The sequence below is a fragment of the Dipodomys merriami genome, unplaced genomic scaffold (genome assembly GCF_024711535.1).
Source record: "Dipodomys merriami isolate MVZ:Mamm:240054 unplaced genomic scaffold, mDipMer1.0.p SCAF_464, whole genome shotgun sequence".
Lineage (NCBI taxonomy): Eukaryota > Metazoa > Chordata > Mammalia > Rodentia > Heteromyidae > Dipodomys > Dipodomys merriami.
Window position 1 is genome coordinate 800,741 of NW_027206029.1, and position 27,120 is coordinate 827,860.

General features: G+C 40.8%; 1 protein-coding gene and 1 non-coding gene across 2 annotated transcripts in view; one reads left to right on the forward strand and one right to left on the reverse strand.

The window, feature by feature from the left end:
* LOC138808650 (tyrosine-protein kinase JAK1) overlaps window positions 1-27,120 on the reverse strand; it is a 75,215-nt gene that overhangs the window by 21,858 nt on the left and 26,237 nt on the right. Inside the window, exons 5-11 of the mRNA XM_069994909.1 lie at window positions 21,230-21,383; window positions 17,024-17,187; window positions 14,242-14,581; window positions 11,935-12,120; window positions 7,640-7,797; window positions 4,705-4,828; window positions 2,652-2,838 (exon numbers count right to left, since the gene is read on the reverse strand). Coding sequence (XP_069851010.1) covers window positions 2,652-2,838; window positions 4,705-4,828; window positions 7,640-7,797; window positions 11,935-12,120; window positions 14,242-14,581; window positions 17,024-17,187; window positions 21,230-21,383 — 1,313 coding nt within the window. The remainder of the gene's footprint in view (window positions 1-2,651; window positions 2,839-4,704; window positions 4,829-7,639; window positions 7,798-11,934; window positions 12,121-14,241; window positions 14,582-17,023; window positions 17,188-21,229; window positions 21,384-27,120) is intronic.
* Window positions 19,806-19,937, forward strand: LOC138808655 (small nucleolar RNA SNORA51). Its single transcript, XR_011366561.1, has one exon. It is a non-coding gene; the product is annotated as a small nucleolar RNA SNORA51 (small nucleolar RNA).

The window sequence follows — 27,120 nt, forward strand, 5'->3', positions numbered from 1 at the left end:
TCCTGCATTTAGAGCAGAAAAGCTGAACAACCTAAAATGACATCCTCAAACCAGATTTTACAACTTAATTTTCAGAGGGCAGAAAGAGGGCTCTGAGGACTGGTATGAAGAAGCCCCACTGCTACTTCTCCCTTGCCTTTGTCCTAGACTCAGGCTAGTATGTAACCTTCAAAATCACTAAACATCCTTAAGACTCAATTTCCTCACTGCTGTAATGATTTGGAGAAAAATCAAAGAAATATGATATTCATGTAAACTTCCTAGGCTAGGAAGTACCCACCCACAAATATGGCATTAGGTGCTACAATTATTGCTTGTCTGGCATTATTACTTGTTGATTGTGTGCTGTGCCCTGAGGCTTCTAGGAGTCACAAAGCAGTGAGACCCAGACTCTTAAAAGTTAGTAAGAAAGTAGGAAGGCAAATGCACTAAATACATTCAGTGCTGAGTCTCAGGAGACTCAACAGAAGACACATGACAGGGCATTTAATTATTTCTGCATTTTTCCTCTACAGTTACCAGCTCCCAGACCTGGGATATTAGGGGTGGCATCTATGTCAGACACCTTCCCACTAGAGCCCTAAAAGACAGCTTATCCTCTTCTCCAGTCTTCTCTAATCCTGTGGTTACTGTCCTCTACTTTTCCTTTTCAGAGACCATGAATCCCTATGAAATATGAAAGTATAAACCACTTTTTACTATCTGTAAGCAAATGTTATACAAGTAAACAGGACTACTGGGCTTTAAGTTTTTAATTTGCTCTGAGGTCTCGCAGCCAAGTGGCAGATGTGTTTTTAACCTCTGTGGAACATCTTTGAACATAAAAACAAAGGCTGCAGTTATTCCCCAAGGCTGGCAGGAAGTCCTATCTGATCAACAAGAACAAGTGCTTCCTCTTTCACTATGTTCACTACCCAACCCTTTTTGCTTAGACTGAAACATGATTCACATGTCAAGAACAGAGGACCAGAGCAAGGGGAATGGATCAGTGGTACAGCACTTGTCTAGCATTCATGAGATGAACCCCTAGTTTGATTATCTCTGCAGCAGCCGAAGCAGCAACAACAAAAGAATCTAAGCCTCTAGGCCTCTTTCTGACCTGATGTGTCTTGCTGTGGCATACCTGCCTTCAATTCTAAGATATAGATATAGAAGGCTCAGTGATAATTCCCTCACAAGAACAACATGGTCTCAGGAAGATCCTAAGAACAACTTCCCTGCCTCTGCTTTGAGAACCGACAATTTGAAGGAAGGCCGACAAGGAAGCATTTTGGAGAAAAAACAAAAAACAACATTCAGATTAGGCCTGTACTCAAACCCCTTTGATCTTGACCTTCAGTGACTTTATTTCTCTGCACCCCAGTTTTCCTATCTACAAGTGGGGAGGTTCAGGTGTTCTTCCACACTCATTCTGAAAGACAGAAAATCCTCCTGCAAGATATGATTGACACTACTCATGGGGCTTAATAAAGAATGGCAGGGTCCCTGGCCCCTTGCTTGGATTTTATTTCCTGATGTTTCCACAACCTCAACCGCTGGCCAGATAAAGTCCCAGCTCCTTGGTGTGGCAGCGGACTTCCATGATGCAAAATATATCCCCTTTCATTCTTTCCACATCTGCCTTCACATCTGCCCCTGTTCTGGCCTGCTGTTTTGCCCAGGTACATCCCTTCCAGTTCTGCCAGACACATTCTCGCCTAACGTACCTCCTACTTATCATCCAACACAGCTCCCTCCATGAATCCACCATATTCAGTAACTCAGAGAATTTGGCCGTTCTTTCTTTCCATCCCTGGGCTATATTAATTAAAACACTTATCCTCTGTACGATATTTTCACAATTAAAAAAACTTGTTAATTAAAAAAAAACACTTATCCCATATTGTAGTGACCTCACTGACTTACATTGTCTACCTCAGACTAGAAACCCTCAGAGAGCAGGAACCATGTCTTAAGCAATTCTGATTCTTTACATTTAACATAGTTCTTGACCCACAGAAGATGCAAGATTTCTCCAACAAATAAACCAATGACAGGAACCCTGAAGACACTTTATCTTTCCTTTCTTCCCTTCTTTGTTTTTTTTTTTTGTTATTGTTGTTTTGTTTTGTTTTTTTGGAGGGTGCCAATCTTGGGGCTTGAACTCAGGGCCTCATGCTCCTGCTTGGCTTTTTCACTCACAGCTCTACTGCCTGAGCCATAACTCCACTTCCAGATTTTTACTGGTTAGTTGAAAAGTCTCATAAACTTTTCTGCCTGAGCTGGCTTTGAATCACAATCCTAGAATCATAGCTTCCCAAGTAGCTAGGATTTTAGACAAAAGCCACAAGCACTGAGACAGGGCCCTCCATCTTAATGAGTAAAGAACTGCATTTCTGTTTACTGAACCTTGGAGTATTCTTTCTGTAGCCTGAGATGTTAAGAAAAGGTGTTGCATGTCTTTTCTACAGAAAATTCTAACACTCAAGGGATAAGATTTGACTTAAAGATAGACTTGTAACAAATTAAAAAAAAAAAAACAACAACAGAAACTATGAGAAAGAGCTACTTTCTTTAACCCAACTAGTATCCTTGGTTCCATCTGGGTCTCAAAGTACCTAGGAGGAACTGAGGGGAAGGACATGGCTTTGCTTTGGCACAGGGAGACAAACCTCGAGGTTTGGGTTGGCAGCAGCGTTTCAGCACAAAGCTGATGTTGTCCGTGCGTAGGATCTGCTTCTTGAGATGGCTCATGAGTTCTCCCAGGCTGGGAAATCTGCGGTCTGAGCCATGCAGGCTATAGCTGCCCTTCTGTACCTCAATCTGAAAGTTCTTGAATTGCTTTTGGCCACCTAGCACCTGTCATTCAGAAAAGTCATCAGAAACTGTTTAAAATGGAGCAAGACAAAGTTACCAGGGGTACGTAAGATGTTAAATGTTAAGGAACCCTGAAGAAGAGTACACAGAAACTCTGGAACATAGAACCTAACTGTTCATCTAAAGTTACTCAAACATTTAAAAATTACTATCAGCATATAAATTAACCAACAAATAAGGAAATAATGAAATGGAGTCCAGGAGAAGGCCCTGAGATAAAGTGGGCATACAATATACAGAGTATCCCTTGGCTTTTCACCTAGAAGATGACATTCATGAAACTATCAACTTTACTAGTAAACTGTTGTTATGGTTAACTGACAAGGTATGTCTTAAAACTTAGTACTTTATAAAGTATTGTATCTAAAATAAGAATGTGATAGCAAAATTCATGTAGAAACTCTTTCAAACTGAGTCCTTCCAGACTATAAAGCTATTTGAGGGAAACCATTAGAGTGGGTGCTTGACTATCCATCTACGTTCAAGTGCTATGATGCAACAGAAAGGAAGTATAAGCAGAAGTTTCTTTCACATTGTTCTTTCTGTGCAAAGGAAACCATTTTAGTGGTTAACAAAGCCAGTAAAACCTACTTACGGTGTAAAGTAGGACATGATATTTCAAGTCTCAATGTCTTAGCTACTTCACATCAAAAAAGATGTATGCAAAATTAGCACTGTTCCTAGTGGGCTAAATAAGCAGACTAATTCGTCATATTGGTGTTGCTCTTTTTCTCCAGGTAACCTAATTGCAGGCAGGTCATAGTTCTCAACCACTGACCTTGCTGGCACAGCACAGGTAGATTCTGCCTCAGGAAGGCTGGGTGGCCTTACCTACCTATCTATCCTAAAACACTGAACTGCCTCCGGAGACTGATGAATAACAAGGATAGGCATCTTTTGTGAAGGCAACAAACCTGACAAGTTCTGAGCCACTGAGCTTGTATCGGCCCTGCGGCAGAGCTGTTCAGGAACATCCTTGGGCAAGGAGTGACCACTGGGACTTTACCCAGGACATCTGGCAGCACTGGGTTCCTTTTGTAATCTCCTCTTCCCATTCTTGACACAAACCAGTCCAAGGCTCCCTCCAGTGTCTGAGATCTACCTTATACTACCAGCTTACTTCCATCTTGAATGTCCCTTTCACCTCAGTTCTCCTAGTTCATGTTGAGCTCTTACCAATTTAGCGGATTTATAGACTAATCCTATAAAATTCTGTCTTCTAAAAATTCTACTTTTCATTTTGAAAAACTGTATAAATAACAAAAATTAGTTAATAATTCTGGCTAAAATCTTGGCCTCTGGGATTTCTCTCATACCACTGTCAGCTTCCAGCCACATCTGAATATTTAACAGGTACCTGTAATTTTCAAAACATGAGTCAGCTACTTAATTGTTACAATGTCTGGAGCTGTCACTTGGGAAAAGTGTTAAGACAATGTTGATGAGGTAACATTTTAGCACTCACCTGAACCACAGAATGTAGCAGGTAGATACAACTCTGTGCATGTGATCTTGATATTCAGTCTAAAATATACCAGTCTAGTTAATCACACTGACACTCACAAGTGGCTGGTAAAAATTAGTTTCCTGGTCATGTTCTGTCTTACAAAACCACAGTGCATGCCTGCTGAGGGGACAGCAGGTAGCAAAGAAAAGTGGTGAGGAAATAGTACAGGTCTGGTTGCTCAGGAATGGTCTTTGGTGAACTAGGTTTTGTCAGACCTCCCAGGGATTTTCTCAGCAACCCAGGCTTTTCTACCTCAACCTGGCTAAGTAATCTTCTGGACCAGGTTGTCCAATGTCCCATGGTCATATGACTCAGCTCATACCAGTGTCCTCATCACTAACCTCAGACTTTTCAAAGCAGGTGACGGTCATGAGGATGTTATCAAAGTCAGTGCAGCTCCACCTCAGCACATACATCCCCTCCTCACTACCTTCTTGCCGCAGTTTATTGATGGCATATTCCGTGCTGGAGAGAGAAGTAGGGAAAAGGAGAAAGAGCTCACATTACACAGCACTTTATAACCCACACACACCCCCACCCCACCCCCGCCGGGATATCCACTTATCTGAGCTGCCTCAATTCTTACAGCCCCATTATATAACCCATTTGGAGTCCTACAGTGTCTGATATGACATATGAGACATATGGAACTATCCATGAACACTGAGGATGAATCTCTAATACAGAGAAGGATCCAACTTGCCCCCAAGGCATTGAGTTGCCCCAAGTTCCCCAAATACAACACAAATACTCACTAAAGAGTATCCCTACACATGGTCTCCCTAGTATGTGGATACTAAATCCAAAATGCAAAGAGATATGACAAAGTAAACAGGACTCAAGAAACAAAGGACTTCCATTCATTTTGTCATACCATTTCTAAATGACTCCATGTTCTTGACCTCATATATGGCATATGTATGTGCACATCTGAGGGAAGCTAGTAGGAAGGCACAGAATCAGATGGAAACAGGGGAAAATATACAACAGAGGGCCCATCAGCTGCGCTGGACTTTGATGAAAACGAACAAAGCAACTCAAGGGCAGCGATGGGAGGGAGGGAATGAGAGGAAAGAGGGAACAGCTTACACTAAGCAAAAGGAAAGAAATGTACATATCACCCCATGTGGAAGAAATAGTTGTATTGTCAAAGCTCATAGAATTCACAAATATTATAGACCATGATAAAAACAAGTTGCCTTGCGAAGGTTAAAATGTGTTTGTGCCTTTAAGTATCACTATCTCACAATACTGTGAAATTTGTGAAATTTATGTAATCACTATCTCAATAAAAAATTATTTAAAAAAAAAGAGTGTCCCTAAAGCTGGTGACAGGGAGCTACCAATGATGCAGAGATCCCATACTTAGCCACCTCCAATCACCCCTAACCCAGTCCAAGTGGAACATTATGGTAGATATTTAGGTCAGCATTTCTTATTGCTATAACCTTAGTAACCAGAACAGGCTGGGCTCATAGAAAGCACTCAGTAAATAACACACTGAATGAATAAACCAATGAAGATTAAAAAAGGTGTTAGCAGGGAACATGCCTGTCTTACACTCTTGTATTCCCAGGACCAATGAATTGGAGCATATAGAGGGCAATAAATACTCACTAAATAAATCCAGGTAGAAGAATTACACTAGCACTGAGTGCGTGCTACTCATAAAATGCTGGTAAAAGAGGGCTGACATGATCAATATGCTTTAGAAATGCAGACTTTTCAACTGTGTCCTGCTATCTGACACTGCCACATCTTTGCACAGCTGAGCCCCTACCTGGAATACTCTGCTCCTTCTTCAAGACCTGGCAACCCATCAGTGATTCTTCACACTTAATTCAATGTGAAGATGGACTACTTTGAGAAGCCTCCTGAGACAGAGAGAGTTCCAACCTCCCACAGAACATAAAACACGTATCCTTCAACAAATACTGAAGGCCTATGATGTGCCAGGCTCTGCTGAGTGAGGGTGCTAGACAAGGCAGGGAACATTGCAGACAGTGGCCCTGCCTTAAGGAGGCTCAAACCAGAAACACACAGACACGTAAACACAGGACATAGGTGCTAATAAATGCCACTGAAAGAAAACCAAGCAGAGGACAGTAGCCAAAGAGGGAAAGAGGGGAAGGTGGAAAGGAGGGAGAGGTGTTATTTTATATAGTGTGGTCAAGGGAAAACTCCATGGATGGAGTGCTAGCTGTCACCTGAAAGAGGTAGGTAGGGTCTGTGTAGATAGATGTCAGTGGAAGGGCATTCCTAGCCTAGGGAATAGAAAATTCCAGGGCCCTGAAACATAATAATCATGAGTGAGACACTGGAGGAAGATACTTTTATGGTGGTCAACTCCTTATTCTGAAATTCTTCATGACAATCTCCCCTAAGTTCATAAGACTACAAGTCACAGTCCAAAACAACAGCAACTTGCCTTTCACTAGGTAACCAGGAGAGGAAACTGGAAAGCAAATCATGTGTAAAGTAGCTGAAGAAATACTATCCCAGATCTAAAGAATCAGTTGTAGGCTGGTGATATAGCTCAGTGGCAGAGCCCCTGCCTAGCACGTGAATTCAATCCCTAGTACTCAAAAACAAAGCAAAACAAACCACATTCTTCCTTTGTCAGGAAGTATACTGAAATCCTGCTGTCTCAAAAGGAGAACACAAATGAGTAAGGAGAAGTTACAAGAGGCCAAGTACAATTCTTTTTAAAAAAGTTTGTACATTTGTCATGAGGAGAGTTAAAAAAATCTATGGTTGCCTTGTGTTATACTATGCTTCCCATTTGCAGAGACAGGTTACCAATTCTAAGACATAGGTGTTCTAAGGCATCTGACAGGGCTCCTTCTGGCTTTCAGGCTGAATCACACACCCAGTCCTCACCACTCCTCCAGCACCAGTAGGCCAAGCTAACCCAGGATTCTACTTACCTCCTGCCTGGTACTGAGATATTTCCTACCTTGAACTGCCCACAGAATTTGACAGGGTAGGGAATTAAGAAAGGTAGTACTGGTTGATCAGCTATGGAGACATGAAGGTATTAAAACTATGAGTACAGACAAAGTAAGGGAGGAATTGAGAGGCTATGGTAGAAGACAACAGCCAGGACTAAAGCTCAGACAGCAGCTATAGAAAAGGCAGTCCATATGTACCATGAATGAACAGAGTCAACTGCTCCAGCCTAAATAACTGGACTGGGGTTAGAGGAGGCCAAGCTCCCTACTGCTAAAATCTGGGCTACTTGTCATACCAAAGTTACCAAAGCATTCTAGAACCAACCAGATTGGACCATGACAGCCATTCTGTATGTTGTGGACAATCAGTGGGGGAGCCACGTCAGTGCAGAGGTAATGGTGGGCATCTGCTGTGAGCCGGAAATAGCCATCTACCAAGGATACAAAGGACAAGGCCTCCTCATGGGAAGAAAGTTTCAGCTCCTGTTAAAAGAAAAGACATTCCAATGGTTACAACATGTGTCAACCACCCTACGTAGTCAACATTGTTTGTAGCGTACATAGTGAGAAGATACTTAAAGCAAAATGCAGAACATATAACCTCACAGGGAAACCATTTTGTTGAAGGTAACTGTACTCCAGCCTTTACAGGGAACCTATATTGTTCCAAGTTTACTCATCTGTTATCTTAATGGGCCTTTGAATAGGAGTTGAATAGGAAGGGATGGGACCAAAGGAAGACTGTGGCAATAAGAGAGACCTACAGAGAAATGGACTTGTAAGTCCATAAAGGAAAAACAATTGCCTCAATAAAAGTAGCAGGGGCACAAAAGTGGAGGTGGTAAGAGGAGAAGATATGCATCCTGGTCTTAGCACAAAGCAATGAACAATGAATTGGTATTATTCCAGTGAAGGAGCAGAGGCACGGCTGCCTCATCTTCTGATACAGAAGATGACATTCCTAGGTTCTAATCCAAGAATGGGCCCATACACAGTGCAGTTTGGCAGGCTAAGTGCAAGGAGCTTGGAGAGTTTGTTTGGAGGAGGCAAGTCTTACTTGGAGAGGAAAAAAAAAGCCAAGGCAAAGCAAGGAAGAGAGACTTGGAATGCCACAAAGGACCATATTTAGAAAAATACTTGGAGGAAAAAAGCCAAGGGTCCCAGATCAAATACTGCCAATCTGAGTAGAAATGGTTGCTCATCCAAGAACATCTCTTGGTAAGAAAATACATGAAAACCATGATTCGGAGCTCTGGCTTAAAAAAAATACTAAAAAGCACCTGAACCTTCAGAGAGGGGAAGAAGAACACTTGGAGTATAAAGTTCTTATTTCTAGAAAAGGGAGAGGCTAGTGAAGCAAAGACACAGAAAGAGGAAAGGAGGCCAGTATGTATTCGCAGCTAGTTAGGAAGGAGGTAAAGAGGTCCTTCTAACAGCTATAATGTTAAAGGAAGGGTGGTGCTGTAAGGTCGAGCCAAAGAAGTGCGAGGGCAGGGCACCACTGAGCTGGCCCCTCAGAAGGGGCCCTTTCAGGTGTAACCTAGTATCCATCTGAAAATTTCTCTGGAAAGCAGATTTGAGAGACTCTCAAATGAGGGGCAGGATTGGTAAGGCAGCTCCTTCCCTAGCCATAAGAGCACCTGTTTCCTAAGAGCAGAAGTCTAAGTAGAACTGGAAATGTCAAAGTGATGCAGAGTGAAGTGATACACCAATATGGATTTGCTGATCTGTGGTCACGCTTTCCTGAAAGACCATCAGCCAAAGTGCTGCCTAATCAAAGGAAAACACAGGGGAATGAGATACTCAAGTGGAAGTGTGGAATGGTACATCTAATCCACAAGTTCTAGATGATCCTATCTGGGTTCAGATCACAGCATCTCTACCTGCTACTGGGTTTAAGCATATGTACTACTCACTATTTTTGTAGGTCAAATGGTCAGGTATTGGCAATTTCAAATGGTTTAATCAAGTACTTATGTGTTCTGGATAGGTTACTTAACCTCTTTGTGACTCAGTTTCATTCTCAGTAAAGTATGAACAACTATCTATCCAATCAGAGTTAAAATGAAAATTAAAAGAGTGGGCTCTTGCAAAGAACTTAGAATAAGAAGTGCTGGACATAGCTGGGCAGAGTTGTGGGCCTAATGGCCAGGGTAAGAAAGCTCTGACTTGGGGGATAGAGGCCCCAACCAAGTGCCAGATCTGACTGTGTCAACTGTGAAGTGGTAAGACAGGCTCACAAAATGTGTATCCTATCTGTTGCTTCTTTTTCTCCTCCTCCTCCCACTGTCTTAAGGGACTGTCTACATTCAAGACTCAGATCTCTGGCCAACCTCTTCCTCATTGCCTCAAAGTCCCTGAGAGATAACACCTTAGACACCCAAGCAATGAAGGCAAAAAGTAAGGCCTGGACCAGACAGGGCAAGTTCTGAAGCTTTCTCACTCTGTGACCCTGCACCAGGTTCTACATCTCTCTGTTATGATCTCAGGGTCTTCAGTTGAAACAGCTGGTATTGCTACAGCCATAACTCAGTACCTTAAGTAAGGACTGATAACACAGGCACATCATATAACCCAGGGCCTGTCATCTACAATATGGTATCTACATTTTGATACTTATTTTCTCTTGCCCTACATTTTCCATATTTCCATTAGTATCTATCTTTTCTATTCCTGTCCTCGCTTGCTTTTATTACATTTTCCCAATAAAATTAAAGCCACCAATAATCTCACTCTAAGTAAATGACTAGTAATATCTGATGGGGGTGGGGGGAGTGGTTGGTTAAATTCAAGGCCTCACATTTGCTAGGCAGGTACTCTACCAGGGGTGGCCTCAGATCATGAGGAAATTTACCAGATTTATAGGTAAAGTTTTACATGCTTCTTTTTTACTTCTAAAGGAAATGTGATTATATACTACTACTACTTGGGTGAACTGCATACGTAGGTTTCTTTCAGTATTTTGACACTGAATTTTGCTAAAATGATTCTTATTCATTAATCACTGCCTGCATCTCACATTGCTTCTAGAAGATCAACACCCTTTTTAGGTCCAAGATTTGAACTCAATACCTGATGCTATGGTTCACTGGCTAGATTTCTACCAACAGAGTCAGCAATGCCTCCAACTCCTTGGTTATTTCTTTTCTTTCTTTCAGTCCCTCCCTCCCTCCCTTTTTTCTTTTCTTGACCCTAGATTCATTTTTTTTTTGGGGGGGGGAGGGGATCCAGTCGTGGGGCCTGAATTCTGGGCCTGGGCACTGTCCCTCAGCTCTTCAGCTCAAGGCTAGCACTCTACCACTGGAGCCACAGCGCCACTTCCGGCTTTTTTCTTTTTGCTTATGTGGTGCTGAGGAATCGAACCCAGGGCCTCATGCATGCAAGGCAAGCGCTCTACCACTGAGCCACCTTCCCAGCCCTCATTTATTTTTTTGTCGGTTGTGGGGCTTGAACTCTGGGCCTGGGCGTTGTCCTTCAGCTCTTCAGCTCAAGGCTAGTGTTCTACCACTTGGGTCACAGCACCTCTTCCAGCTTTTTCTGTGTATGTGGTGCAGAGAAATCAAACCCAGGGCCTCATGCATGCAAGGTAAGGACTCTACCACTGAGCCACCTTCACAGCCCTGACCCTAGATTCTTGAATGGAGGGACATACAAATATTTTCAAGGCTTTAAAAACAAATTATCTTTAAGTAATTGTACGAAGAGGCTTCAATTCAATGTCAATTTTTAAGTACCGTACATGTTAGTTAATGTCTTGCTATCAAACTGCTTTCCAAAAGACTGTGTTAGAAAAACAAGTTACTACGCATTATCCTGCCCATGTAATTGTAACCCCTCTGTACAGTATGTTCACAAATTTTTTTAATTAAATAAAAAGAAAAAAAAAAAGAAAAACAAGTTACTCTGGCTTGAGTGATGATCAATTTATCCTACGCCACATCACACACAAGACTTTTCCTATGCTAAATTTAGGCAGCACATAGCATTTTCTTGGTGTTGCCTCTTTTTGCACTGTGAATGTACTCTTTTTTTCACCAGTCTGTCCTCTCTGGTGTTGTCATTTGTGAGTTTCCCTGACATACATAACTATATATTTTAGCAGTTTCTACTTTCTCTGCCAAACTGACTTGCTTGTTTAGATTAAGTCCTCAAGTGCTACCAGGAAAGAGGAAGTGAGATGAATATCCATTCTTCTGCCTGAGAGTCCCTGGGTGTGCCTTATACCTTAATAAGGCCTGCCCGAAGGCCTGCTGGGATTCCCACTTTCTAGTCCCAGATGACCCATCCAACATAGCAGAGAAGCTGAATAGGAGGAGGCCCTGAAGAAAAATACATGCACTGGTTTTCTTTTCCTTCAAATCTACTAATTCCTGTGAATTAAATATTTATGCGGAAGTGTCACTAGGTAGGCAGCAAACAGAAAGGGAAATTCACATTTGCAAAACCAAAGAAAGACACCGGAATATACCAATGAAAATGGACACTGATGATACTTTGCAATGGGCCTGTTTGGCTTGAATGAGATTCTCTCTTGGGATAGGAAATCTGGAATCACATGTCCTCAGCAATGTCTCCCTCTCCCTACCACATCCAGATCAAACAGCTTCTGAACAAACTTACCATTTTTTTGTTGTCCTGCTTGTTAATGCTGACTACAGACTCCTTTATTACAATGTGAGTGATTTCAGGGAAGTATGAAAAGTTAGTCCACTCTTCCCTGATTTTGTTTTTCTCCTCATCCTTTTTAAGTTTATTTTCCAGTTTCTTCCTCTTCAGCTTATTTTTTTCCTTTTCAATGGGAACAGCCTGATAAAGACACCAAAAAGGGAACAAAGTTACTTGGTTTCTACTTTTTTTCTGGTAAAAGATCAATACATTTGGCAACTGCATGCAGGCCAAGGAGGAGAAAGTCACCTGCCAGACCTCACACAGCAATTGAGTTTAGAACAAAAGGACTGAGTATCATCAGGAAATCTTGGGATTTCACATCTTAATGAGCACACTGACATTTATATAAAATGTGCGTGTCAGCTCCGGAAGGGATGTAATTGCCCCATGGGCATGTGTTGACAATCATGCTTCCTTGTTTCCATATGGGCCCTGTTTGTCAGCACAAAGAACAGGTTCTTCCCAAATACAACTGGGTATAATGTGAGCTCTCTCTGTATAATCAATGACTCTATGACAGTTATCAAATAGAGATTTCCAAAGAGGACATGAATCTCATTCTTGAATCATCTGTACACTAAAGAAACATTATCTCAATGGAATTTTACACAGCCATTAGAAAGAAAGAATTAAATAATGTCATTTGCAGGGAAAGGAATGGAACTAGAACATACTGTATTAAGCGAGGTAAGCCAAGATCAGAGACAAATGGCCCATGTTCTCCGTGATATGCAGAAGTTAAATCTAAAATGCACTGAGATATGACAAATTACACAGAATTCTAGATATTAACATAGTGAGACCAAAAGAGGATAGTGTTAGGAGATAATCACAAAGGTTCAATAGCCAAGAGCATCTTCATATGTCTATAAAATAATATACGTACTGAAACGAACTCCAAAGATATGGAAACAAAGGACTTTTTCTTAATTTGTTTTCTTTCTTTTTCTAACGACTCTGCATTTTTTTATCTTATATATGGTATACTTGTGCACATCTATGAGAGGGTGAAAGGAGGGCACAGAATCGGAGGAAAAAGTGCAGCAGTGAAGCTCACTGGACACTGATGAAAGTGAACTATGCAACATGTGGGCAGAGATGGGAGGGAGGGAATGGGAGAGAATGAGGGAACAGATGACATTATGCACAAGGAAATGTATTACCTGACATATGTAAAGGTAACTCTGCTGTATATCACCTCTAAAACAACAATAAAGTAAATCAGAAAAAAAGAGAACATCTATCTAACCTAAGGTGAAATATGTTGTATAGCATGACTCTGAACACCATAGAGTTCTAGGCTAAATTCCCGCCTCAGTCAGTTACTTAGCTATTGAAGTCATCTCTTTGAATCTCCTTTTCCCCTGCCACAAAACAGAAAACTTAAATCTTCACAAGGTTCTCTGAGATTAGGTACATACTTAATAACACAATATCTATGATACAGAAATCCCTTGGTAAGTACCAGCCATTTTTATCTCAGCATGAGAATGACTCTCATTTAATTTTCTATTATTACTTACTGTAATAATTATAATACTAGTTATATTAAATTTATTCAACACTTATTATATCCCCCATTCTGTGCTAAATGCTATGAACTAGATACAATAAAAATAGTTGGTGAAAAATATTCACAGGTTCCACACCCATGGATTCTGCATTGATCAGTGGATCCAATCAACCAATGAATGAAAATGTAGGTTAGACCTCTATATCTGTGCTGAACATGTAGATTTGGGTTTTTTCCATAATTATCCCTAATGTATATAATGTAGCATTTACATCTATTAAGTATTATAAGTAATCTAGAACTACCAACTATACAAGACAATATACACACATTATATACAAATACTACATCTTTTTACATCCAAGAGTACCCACAGATTTTGATATCTACAGAGAGTTCTGGAGCTACCCCTTCCCCTCAGACATTAAGGAACAAATGTATTTCTATTTGATGGATGAATAATATGTAGCTGATATGGGTAAAATAACCCTCCCAAGGCCTTCTAACCAAAACTAGTGGAGTTAAAATATGGAGACAGGTTTCCTTAGATTTAAAACCAGGTTCTTAGAACCCCTCTACCCCACAAGATCTTTAATTTTGTAAAGCTGATAATCCTATTTCATAAAGCCAGAGGCCTAAGTTCAATTCTTGCCTCAAATGTGCTTCATGAATGACTAAGAGATGACTCATGTACAGTCCCTAGCTTAAATAAACTCCAACCATAAGGGTTACTGACATGCACTTACATTTGGTTTTTGTCGCCACTGGATTCCAAGGTTTCCAGTCACCATTACTTCATAGTAAAGAACATTTCCACTGTCATTTGAATGACGCCAATTCTCATTTTCTGATGATATCAGTAACATTGAAGTCTCGAATATTTCAGCCCCATAATGTTTTGTCAGCGTTTCCAAGGTAGCCAGGTATTTCACCTTCAGGTCATGTGTGGACACACTGCTGTCGCAAATAGTCTTATTGTTAAATTCCTTGAGGAAGTCCTTGAAAACGTTATTTATTCTCATTCTGGTGAGAAGATTTCTTTGTCTGATGGATTTATTCAATGTTTCTGGAATATATCGCTTGTAGCTACAAGAAATAAAGGTATCTCTTTATTTCTCATCAGGTTAGTGGGAAAAGATTCCGAAGCAAACCTGTCTGTTGTCAAATGAGAAAGGAGGACCTATTCCTGCATCACCATAATAATAAATAAAAAAGTGTTGAACATGAATTGAGAAGGAGAAAGAATGGAAAGGTACATCAAATTTTCTGAATCACAAAAATACATTCACAGACACAAAAATACATATTTACCTTTTTGCTTGCTAGTTTAATTGTTCTAAGCATGTTAACACTCACATATAATAATGTATGGCAATGTGCTACTTTGCCTGTCTGTCTGCTTATTTTTCTATAAAGATCTATTTTATTTTGTATATTTTTGTCAGTTGTGGAACTTGAACTCAGGGCCTGGGTACTGTCCCTGAGCTTTTTTGCTCACAGCTAGCATTCTACTACTTTGAGCCACAGTGCCACTTCTGATTTTCTGGTGATTATTTGGAGATAATGAGTCTCATGGACTTTTCTGCCCAGGCTAGCTTTGATCCCAGATCCTCAGATCTCGGCCTCCTGAGTAGCTAGAGTTACAGTGGTGGGCCACCAGCCCCAGCCATAGGATTTTTTTATTTAAAAAATAAGAAAAGTACTCAAAGGCTAAGTGTTTGTCACATGAGTACATCCCAAATATATTAAGTGGATCATCTAGTCAACAGAAAGAATAGTTATCCACCAAGGTACTAATGAGAAGATATATAACAATCAGTCTCAACAAACTGGTAGTATTTTCAAAACAAGAGTCAGTTCTAAGATGATCATGAGCATCTATAAAAGAAAGAACAAGTCTACTATGGAACAAACAAATGAGGAGACTTATTTGCTTGTTATCCCCAGGAGTGTGGTATACCTGTCCCAGAGAAGCCCTGCAACATTAATGGTTTCACAGCAGAAGTGTATTATGAAGTTTGGCATTTATCCTCAACTTATAGTATAATTTTTAATATAGATTAATACGAGAGAGAAGAGCTGTCTCTCTTTTTGTTTCAGCCTAATGAAAATATAAAGACGGCCAGGCACAAGTGGTTCACATCTATAACCATAGCTTCAGATCTCAAGAGACTAAGATCTGAAGATGACAGTTTAGAAGCCAGCCTGGACAGGAAAGTCCATGACACTCTTAACTACAATTAAAAGCCAGAAGAAGAGTTATGGCTCAAATAGAAGAGTGGCAGGCTTGAGTGAAAAAGCTAAAGCACATTGAGTTCAAGCCCAAGAACCAGCACCAAAGGTAAATAAATAAATACACACACACACACACACACGCACGCACGCACGCACGCACGCACGCACGCACGCACGCACGCTCGCACCCAGAATGAAGGTTAAAGGCAACAGAAAAAAAGAGAAAGCAATAACTCAATTCTTGCTTTACTGAGAATGAGATGGACTATGGTCAAGGGTAAAGAGAAACAAGAAGTCAGACTGAGGATGTGTCTCAAGTAGTAGAAAGCCTGCCTGGCAAACACAAGGCCCTGAGCTCAAACCCCAGTACCATAAAGTAAAAAACAAATAACTTTATGAGATGTTTACTACCTATTATAGTTAATGGAGCCATAAAAAAAAACTCTTGATATAGAGACTCTCTTCATTTATGACAATAACAATACCCTATTGAGGAGTAAAAAAAAAAAACTATACAAAATTAAAAACATGCTGAATGTTAACCTTTAATATTTTATAATATAAATACAATTTTCTTATATAATATAATGAAGTTTAATCATCCCACATGTAAGAATGAATGGCTCCCTAGTATGCTATGTAAGCTCTCTGGGAGTTCAGGCTAGGGTAGCAACAGCTTCTTATACTGCAATATTGAGGACTGTGAAATAGGACACCATGGAGAAAACTGCAGACACAGATGGCAATGTCCACCATGGGTAAGAAGAAGGTGAGTCACTAACCTGAGTGGAATCCTTATTCAACAAATTACACTGCAGAATAGGTTTCTGAGACTACCAGTCATTATTTAAAATCAGATCACAGAGCAAGGGAAGGGATGATATTGTCCAAAAAGGAAAGTACTCCTGGAAGTAGGGCTGTGGCTCAAAATGGTAGAACACTAGCCTTGAGCAAAAGAGTTTAGAGACAGCACCCAAGTCCTGAGTTCAAGCCCTACAACTTACAAAAACAAAAAAAAAATCAAACAAAAAAAGAACAAAGCATAAATGCACTTTTTACCTGATTTGTGTAACTGTAACCTCTCTGTACATCACTGTTATAATAACAACAAAACATTTTTTTAAAATCAGGTCTCAGTTTTAAGTAAGCTATCTTTTTCAAATATTCTAAGATTTGGGTTTTGCAGAGAACAGGTGTTAGGCAAATGCTGGGTGTAGTCATATGACATGTGTGAGTGCATATAAAAACAACATCATCTCCACCATCCACTCTTTGTCCAGAAGAAAGGATTACCTGATGTCCTTGGGAAGTTCTGGCAACTGCATCTTCTTTATCATGGCATAGTGTGAGATGGCCAGGACAGCCATTCCGAGGCACTCGTTCTCAATATCATGTCCATCCTGCTCAGTCTTAGGGTCTCGAATGGGAGCTAGGCATTTGATCAAATCATACTGTCCCTTTGGAGTAAAAGGAACCATAATCACTTAGCATCAAAGCCCACTTGTCTTTTTTTTTTTTTAAATTTTTTTGCCCATTTGGGGTTTGAACTCAGGGCCTGGGTACTATCCCTGGGTGTTTTTGCTCAAGGCTAGCACTCTACCACTTGAGCCACAGCGTGTGTGTGCGTGTGCGTGTGCATGTGCGCGTGCGCGTGTGCGTGTGTGTGCGCACGCACGCTTATTTTGAGATAAGACTCTCACATACTTTCCTACCCAGACTGGCTTCAGACCTTGATCCTCAGATCTTAGCCTCCTGAGTAGCAGAGTAGCAAGAATACAGGTATGAGCCACTCGTGACTGGTCCTACTTATCTTTTTTTATCTTGACAGTACAGCTTCCAGACTGGGAGATGATACCCAGAAAAGCACTACAGCAATGATATAAATCATATTTACAGTTTCTCCAACATCAAAACTTTTCAACAAAGCTGGGCATTAATGTTCTCCTTAGTTTCAGTCATTCAATTAAGCAGTATTTTTTGGGCACTCTGAAATGCATTGGTGAAGAGTACAAACATATAAAGCCCCTTCACAGAGCTTGCCATATCAGCAAACTACACTAGAGCATGGGAAAGTGGCACTGGGCTGAATGACATCCCAGAGCATGCTAGACTAAGCTGCACCAGAGCACAGTAGTGACACTAGGCTGAGTGACTCTGATCACTCTTTAATTCCACAAACATACTAGACAGCTAGTCCAAAAACTGGTATATAAAGTTGGCAGGGCCACAGCCTCCCTTTCTAATGTAAACTTAAAAGAAAGGGGAAGGAATTCACATTCTATAGTGCATCTATCGCATGTATGTTTCCATATCTGCTGTTAAAAGTTACCAGTATTGAACCTGCATCAGGGTACACACCCCTTATGTAATTAGGAGGCAGAGAAACTTAGCAAAGAGTTCCAAAACTGCCTTGTTCAAAGCAATGATGATGATGTCCATTTTGGCTCTCTTCTTAATCCCAATCTCATTTCTAGATTCTATGCTCGGTTCCTTTATATTATTTCACTTAATATTTACAATAGCCATGTCAGGCAGGTATTAACATTAGCTCTCTCTAACAGATGAGGACTCTAAGGCAATCCCACTCATTCATTCAGCAGAATCAATTATGGGCCACAAATAATGAGTGGCATTGAACAGATTGCAATTAACTAAACCATGCTCTGACCTCATGGGGATTCCATTCTAAAGAGGAAGAAAGGCTGAGTATGGTACCTAGATGTAATCCCAGCTACTTGAGAGACTGAGATTGGGAGATTAAAGTTTGAGACCAGCCTGGGTAAAAAGTTAGTGAGTTGGACACCGTGGTACATACTTGCTACTCCAGTTACATGGGAGGCATAGGTAGGAGGATTGTTGACCAAGGCAAGACAAGGTAAAAATGAGAGACCCTATCTAACAAATAAGTAAAAAGGGCTAGGGAGCATGTCTCAAGTGGCAGAGCACCTGCATAATAAACATGAGATCAAGTTCAAACCCCAGTATAATAAACAAACAAGATGATCAAATGTCAGAGAGTTACCTACCAAAAGCATCAATAGAACAGAGTAGTATGGGGCCAGGAGTTTAGTGAGTGGTAGGTTAAGATTCAACCTAGACCTGATTCCAAGGAGCCTTTCTTCAACATTGTACCATAACCATACACAATCTGCACTGAAGACGTAAAAGCACTCAGCACACTGAGGACTGTAAACTCTTCAGTCTTTTTCTAGACTGATGCAGGGAAAGATGTGAAGAGGGGCTCCTATTGAAGACAATCATTTTCTCTCAGAAAACTTCACTGTGATGGCTGTGTGTAAGGGTGTACACACACACACGGGCAGGCACAGTCGTGTGTGTGCCAGTTCTGGGGCTTGAACTCAGGGGGTAGGGCACAGTCCAGGCCAGCACTTTACCACTTGAGCCACAGCTCTACTTCTAGCTTCTGGGTGATAAGAGTCTCATGGACTTCTGTGGGGGCTCAGCCTCCTATGTAGCTAGGATTATAGGTGTGAGCCACCAGTACCTGATGACTTATTTTTTGGGGGGGCGGGGGCGGTCGTGGGCCTGAACTCTGGGCCTTGCGCTGTCCCTCAGCTCTTCAGCTCAAGGCTAGCATTCTACCATTTGAGCCACAGCACCACTTCCGGCTTTTTTTTTCTGCTTATGTGGTGCTAAGGAATCGAACCCAGGGCCTCATGCATGCAAGGCAAGCGCTCTACCACTGAGCCATCTTCCCAGTCCCCTGATGACTTTTTACGGGATTCTCAAGCTGCAGTTCCTTTTCTGCCCACGACTGGACTTCTTGTTCCTCTTAGGTAAGGAAAGGTTACTAGCAAATTCTACAAATTTCTGAAAACCAACAATAATCTTCTTATAATGTGCTAAGTAAGACAAGAACAAAATCTGAAGCTAGGATTTTTTTGGGGGGGAGGAGCAAGTGTAACTGATTTTTCTGTGAACATTTTCTACACAACTATATCATACATAATTCTGCAAAAGGCCAGAGTATTAATGTAATACTTCATCCTTGAAATATGTCATAGTCTTCCTTTATACCTCTGCTCCCAAGAATGATGAAAGAATAAATCTCAGAGGCCTCCTGGTGCCTACCATGGGCTGTGTTCTTACACTGACTGTATACAAAGAGGAGGCAGAGTAAACCTACCCCATATACACCTTAGCCTAGGCCCTGTACTTAATCTGTATTGTGAATGGGGAAACATAGGTGGGGGGGAAAAAAGAATAAATCTCAAATAGAGATACATGAAACTGAGAGGTTGATGTCAAAAAGATCAGTCTGATTACTTCTGTCTAAACAATATCTGCCCATGGTTATACATTATCTTGTTTCTCTATAATAGTCTCTAAAGCTAGTTCTAATTTACTTAGGGAACAGGATAAAGTACAAACAGTAATGAAAGCTGTACAGTGAGCTGTAACTTCGATATAAAAACTCATGCCCTAAGGAAATAAAAGGCATGGACAGAAACCCATATATATATGAAGTTAGGTTGTTCATAACAACTTATCATAATGATAGCATCATAGGGAAAACTTGAGAAAAAACAAAAACATCAAGGAGTATGTGATAAATAAATAAATAAACAAATAAAGGATTTGCTTTCTAGTATCATTATTCAATTTCCTATCTAAAGCTCCTCTCTTTTGGAGGGATAGGAGAATGGTCTAGTCGTGGGGCCTGAACTCTGGGCCTGGGCACTGTCCCTCAGCTCTTCAGCTCAAGGCTAGCGCTCTACCACTTGAGCCACAGTGCCACTTCTGGCTTTTTCTGCTTATGTGGTGCTGAGGAATCAAACCCAGGGCCTCATGCATGCAAGGCAAGTGCTCTACCACGGAGACACCTTCCCAGCCCCCTAAAGCTCCTCTTGTATGTCTCATAAGCTTCTCCAAAGGGGAACTAAATCTTCCTCAGGCTCACTCTCCACCAAACATTGCCCCAAACAAAATCCTAGAAATCATCATTTATCTTCCAATCCTCTCACCTTGCACATCAGTAGGTAGTATCAAATTCATCTTCAAAATAAATGGCAGATCTGTTCATTCTTACTCAACACCACTGCCATTACACTAAACAAAACCAGCAATTTCTCCCTTCTGGGTCACTGTTTTAGACTCTCAACTAATACATTGAGAGTTAATTCTACTTCCTACATGTCACAAGAATCATCATTCATTTATTGCATGAATAAGATCAAATCCCCTCAACTCTGTGCCTAGGACATCACAGATAACAAGCAAAATGGCAGTGGATTGGAAGGAAGAAAGCAATAGAGAATAAAATCCTGCAAAATCCAAAAGCAGAACAGCTAGCTTCTTGGGAGATTGAACTGCTGCCTCCCCTCTTACCTGGGGCAAGCCTAAATACAGCAAGAATTTCCACAAAACAGGACATAACATACCCTAGCCCACCAGACTCAGCTGTACCAGGAATCTAAATCCAGCAGATGCCTCAGTCTCCCCACAAAATCCAGGTCATCCTGAATCCAAACTTCCTACCTGAGCAAACAGATACTCTAATGAGCTGGCATCAAGGAGAGGGGTTGCATCTAGAACCTTTTTTTTCTCATAGCCATTTTTCTGCTTCTTTGGAGAATGTCGCCACACAGACTGTTCATTATCATTGGTCCCGTGCCAGTTGGTGAAGTAGAACCTGAAAGGCAATAAAAAAATGTCAATTTTAGTCCCTGGTACTAGAAAATGACTCCAGTGTCTACTGAGTAGTTGGTACTGGAAGCGGAACTGGCCTGAGGTAAGCAGAGACAAAGGTTTACACCTTACATCCCCTCGTCATTCCTGTCACTTTCACTCTAGCAAGCATTTCACCAGAGTATCCTGTCAGAACTTCCTCTACAACACTGGGAGATAGCTTATTTCCTGATGATCACAGGATGGTCCTGTGGTGTCTGCTATGTCATCTTAAACAGGAAAATACTTGCTGCCTGCAATTATATGCTGGCCCAGTAGCTATAGCCAAATTGCTTGGCTATCCTGACTTGGTCCAAGACATTGCTGTATTTCCCAGTTTCAAGGCTGCTATTATTCAAGTGGCGCTATATCCTAGGATAAACAAGGATTAGGAATAGAACTACATGAACTCTGCTACAAGTATCAGCTATAGTGTTGTGGATAACAGAACTCTACAAACATGCCACCTAATCTTCACAGCATCTCTAAAAGGTATGTTTTATGGTTTTCACTGCAGTGATGAAGAAATTGAAGGTTGCAAGATGCAAGGTGCTCTACAACCACAAGTCTGTTACTCTTAACTACTGCTTTCCTGTGTCGCCTATATGGAAAACATGAATTCTGGAAAGTATGAACATGTCTGGGCTACATTGACCCAGGCTGTTTCTGGGATGCAGACCTAGCTCTGTCTATAGTTCTCTCCCCCTGACCTGCCCATAAGCTAATAGAAAGACAACCATGTTACTCTGAAGTGGATAAAACTCTCCTCAAAAAGAACTGCTGTTGGGCTGGTAGTTCAAATGATAGAGCACTTACCTAGGGAGCAAGAAGCCTTGATATTTCAGATCTTGTACAGTCAATTAATCAATCACTTGATAAGACAAAGAGGAAGAAAGAAGGGGAGAAGTAGAGGCAGAAGAAGGGATGGGAGGGAGGAAATAGATATGTGTCACTGAGCTATACCTGAGTCATAGCAGGTCCCGTGTTAGGCCCTGAGACAGCTCTTAGGCACAGCCTCTGTCTTTTGTGAGTCCTATCCAGCAACATTATAAAGTAAACACAGTGAGGGTCATGTATCATAAGCACAACTACACTACAGCTTCTATGAGCCCCATGTACTTTTCCCTTCAACAATAAGAAAACATTGAAAGTTGTATTTTATAACTGTGTTGATTGGAAGATGAATATAATTCAACCAACTTGTACTGTATTCATATTACTGTGACTTTAAATAAAACTGATGCATTTCATGGCCCTGTGATAACATTGTGAGTCCTTTGGCGTCACACTTAATGGATTATGTCCCTAGGACCACAATAAAAGACAAATGCCAGCATACAAAATCTAACTCAGCAGATTAAAAAAAAAAGAGCCATGCTGATATGAGATGGGGCCTCTGTAAGGAAGCAGAGGACATGGAACAGGTCAACAGATACGCAGAGGATTCTGGTAACTTTTTGGGTAACTGTGTTAACTCTACGGTAAAAGAGGCCATAAATGTCTCACTCACCACTGAATCCCTAGAACCTGGTGCTTAATACATTCTTGACAGATTCAATAAAAAAAGAAAAAAAAATGAGAGAGCTCAAGAGTAGCAATTAACATGGACAAAAAGAACTGGTAAAAAGTTAAAGAAAAAAAAATTGGTACTTTGTAACTTTTTTTTTTTAAGTCCAATATAGGGCTTGAATTCAGGGCCTGGGCTTTGTCCCTGGGCTCTTTTGCTCAAGGCTAGCGCTCTACCACTTTGAGCCACAGCTCTACTTCCAGTTTTTGAGTAGTTAACTAGAGATAAGAAATCTCATGGGGAATTTTCTGCCCAGGCTGTCTTTGAACTGTGATCCTTAGTTCTCAGCCTCTTGAGTAGCTATGATTATAAGTGTAAGCTGCTGATGCTCGGCACTTTGCTTCCTTTGATGATTTTATACAGTCCATCTTCTCTGTAACTTAATGAGAAGGAGTAGGAGTTCGACTATGAGAGCTGGTGTCTCCTTGTTAAACACAGAAAAAAACACATTACTGTAGAGCCCAAATACTACATAAACTATATCAGGTCTCCAAAGCAGTTGGTTATCCCTTCACCCTCCACTTATGTGACAAGGGATCAGATTTTTGTAACAAGAAAGCCCTAAGGATGCAGCTGATGCAGAAGCTGCTGGTCCTTGAGCCTTGCAGTACTTACTCTTCTAGAGTTGGACAGAATACAGGCTAAGAGATTCAGTATAGTTCCTGCCCCTTCACAAGCAGGGAGGAGTGAACCACCACCCAAACTACCAAGGTACAAAGCAAGACTCCAACAAAAGAGCAACAGGTACGGGCTGGGAAGGTGGCTCAGTGGTAGAGCGTTTGCCTTGAATGCATGAGGCCCTGGGTTTGATTCCTCAGCACCACATAAGCAGAAAAAAAGAAAAAAAAGCTGGAAGTGGCACTGTGGCCTAAGTGGTAGAGCGCTAGCCTTGAACTGAAGAGCTGAGGGATAGCGTCCAGACCTAGAGCTCAGGCCCATGACTGGACCCCCCCACCCCCCCCAAAAAAAGAGCAAGAGGTAAACTCTGGTGGTGGAGGAAGGCAGTGATAGGAACATAAGAGCTATGTACAATATGGAAGGTTTCCTACACAATGGCAGAAACAACTCTCCGGGACAGAGAAGGCAGTTTAAGAGAGGTACTGAAGTTAAGTGTTTGTTGAACCAATCCAACAACACATACCCCGCCCTTTGAGTTGCCACAGTTAAAGGTTGACAGCTTTTTATTTCACAAGATGTCAAAACACCATTTTTTAAATTGGTAAGCCAAGTACTGTGGCTTGTACCTATACCACCAGCTACCTGGGTGGCTAAGGCAGAAAAATTATGAGTTTAAGGCCAGTCTGGCAACTTACCAAATCCCTACTTTGAAAAAAAAAAAGTGCCAGGGACTGGTGACTCACACCTGTAAACCTAGCTACTCAGTAGGCTATGTATATAGCATTCCATCTCCAATTAACCAGAAAAGTGCATGGCTCAAGTGACAGACCAACATCCATAAGCCACAAAGCTTCACACTCTTGTAAGGCCCTAAGTTCAAAGCCCTCATATGAGGGAGGAATGGAGAGAGAGATGGAGGGAACGAAGGAGGGAAAGGTAACTACCAACATCAACAACCTTCCTAACTACTAATAAGACAAAACTAGAAAGACCTAGATTCTTCTTTTATAATTAACCATTGAGATGGTCAAGAGTTCAAAATATGAGACAGGAGAAGTAGGAGTACTTAATAGGATCTATTGCACAGTATGTCAATATAGTTAAAAATAGTGCAGTACACATTTGAAAATTGCTAGCAGTTTCAATGTTCTCACCACAAAAATTAAGTATTTATGGTGATGAATATATTTAGATTGGCCTAATCGTTTCAGATTTATAAATAATAAAGTCATTTAGTTCCCCATAAATGTATATAATTATAAGTTGTCAAAAGTGTCCATTTATAATGAAATAAATTAACAAGATATTTATCACACTTGGTATACACAGATTTCTGTTAATATAACAGGCCAATGAGGAAAAACAGTGATAAACAAAGCATGGTCATTGCCCATTCATATTTTCTGAATGATGAAAAAAGTATAGAGAGATATAGACAAACCTCTCAGAAATCTACCTATACGTTTTTGAGACTTTTTTTTTTTGGGGGGGTCCGGTTGTAGGGCCTGAACTCTGGGCCTGGGCGCTGTCCCTCAGCTCTTCAGCTCAAGGCTAGCGCTCTACCGCTTGAGCCACAGTGCCACTTCCAGCTTTTTTCTTTTTGCTTATGTGGTACTGAGGAATCAAACCCAGGGCCTCAGGCATGCAAGGCAAGCACTCTACCACTGAGCCACCTTCCCAGCCCGTTTTTGAGAAATTTTATTACAGATGATTGTACATTTAAGTGTATAGACAATGTACCCCATGATTTTGCATGAAGTTTTACTAATGGGATCAGGGATTTCACTTAGCTGAAAAGGCAAAAAAAGGACTGGAAGTGTAACTCAAGTGGGAGGCTCAAACCCCATACTACCAGGGAAAAAAAAAAAGCAAAAAGGAATGAAGAATGCAATTGTTTTCCATTAATATATACTGTGAAAACAACTATCGAATCTCATTGTTATCTAAAAGTAGAAAAACCACAGCTTTAAGCAAAAGAATATGTCATCCCAAAATAGGATTCAACAATCACCAACACTTATTTTCATATCATATCTTGTTCAGTGTTGAGACTGAGTTTTCAAACTTTTTCTTCTTTGTTGTAATGCAAATGCTTTGTTTAGCTTAGGGTGGTATTTTTTTCTCCCATGTTCAAAGGGCCTGTGATTTTAAAAAAAAACAATATCCTGTTGAGTACAATATCAGGTACAGTCAAGATGACAAAAACAAAGCTGTTGTGTACTTCCTAGCAGCAAACAGGCAAAACCTGTTAGGTGTAGGTATTCCTACACCTAATGAAGACTAATGCTTCAGAGAGGACTGTAGTGTTAACATAGCTTACTACACATATAACTGGGTAACTCTCCTCTCTGGGTATCAGTTATTCCATGAGAAATAGGAGACTTGAATTTTTTCAAGTCTCTTCTGAATGCCAGCTACTACCATCCTGACTCAGCTAAATTTAGAAAGCTCCAGGAAAAGAATTAGAACTCAATGGCATGTTCCCTGCCCAAACTAAGAGCTATTAAATATATCAATTTGCTAATCACACAACCAGTCCGTGGCCAAAAAGAACAAAATTATACTTAGAAAAACAAATCAAAATATGGTCAGAAGGCTCAGCTGGGTGGAGTAAATGGTTCCCTTATCTGAGGCGAGAAATCTTACATGACACCTCTCCCCTTAAGGTCAGATCTTCAATAAGTACAAGAGGAAGAAGAAAAATTAGCCCCAGAAGGATTATGAAAGTGAGATCTGGTTCAGCTTTCAGAAAATTACCCCTATTATTCTGGAATGGTCACAACTCTACCAAAGTTACAAAGGCACTAGAAGCTAAGACACTGCAGAGAGCTTCTGAGATTTGAGACAGCTTTTCTATCATGCTTTTGGCATCCTATTAGCATCTGTTGATTTAATCAGAGCTATACAAACTAAGGTCTGCAACCCTAGCTACTCAAGAGCTAACATGTAAGCATTGTAGTTTAAAGCCAGCCTGAGCAAACAAATCATGATACTCTTATTTCCAATTAACTACCAAAAAGTTGGAAGTGGAGCCATGGTTCAAGGAGTAGAGCACCAACCTTGATTTAAAAAGCTGTGGGACAGAGTCATGTCCCTTAGTTCAAGACCTAGTACTGGTACATGTCTGTACACATGTGTGAGCACACAAATATACAACTATTCTCTCTTCAAAGAGAATCCTTCCTTTTAATAAGTTACATTGCTAAATAGACATTGACTTGTAATTAACTAGTATCTAAGATGCTTTCAATTCTAGTTGCCAAACTAAATATGCCTCCAAAGTCAAGAGACTGCAGTGGTCAAAGTACCAGCTATCTATGTGACCACGAGACACTACAGGTTTAGCAAAGTCTGCAACATGGGAGAAAAGACAAGTTCTCATCAGAAGAAAAGCCATAGCCCATTGTCAAAAGTCTTCAGGAGATTAAAACAGCTATTCCCTGAGAGCAAGACCAACCTACAATTTCTAAGTTATGATTTTAGTGCTGTTTATCATGTAGATATATCTTTTAGTAAG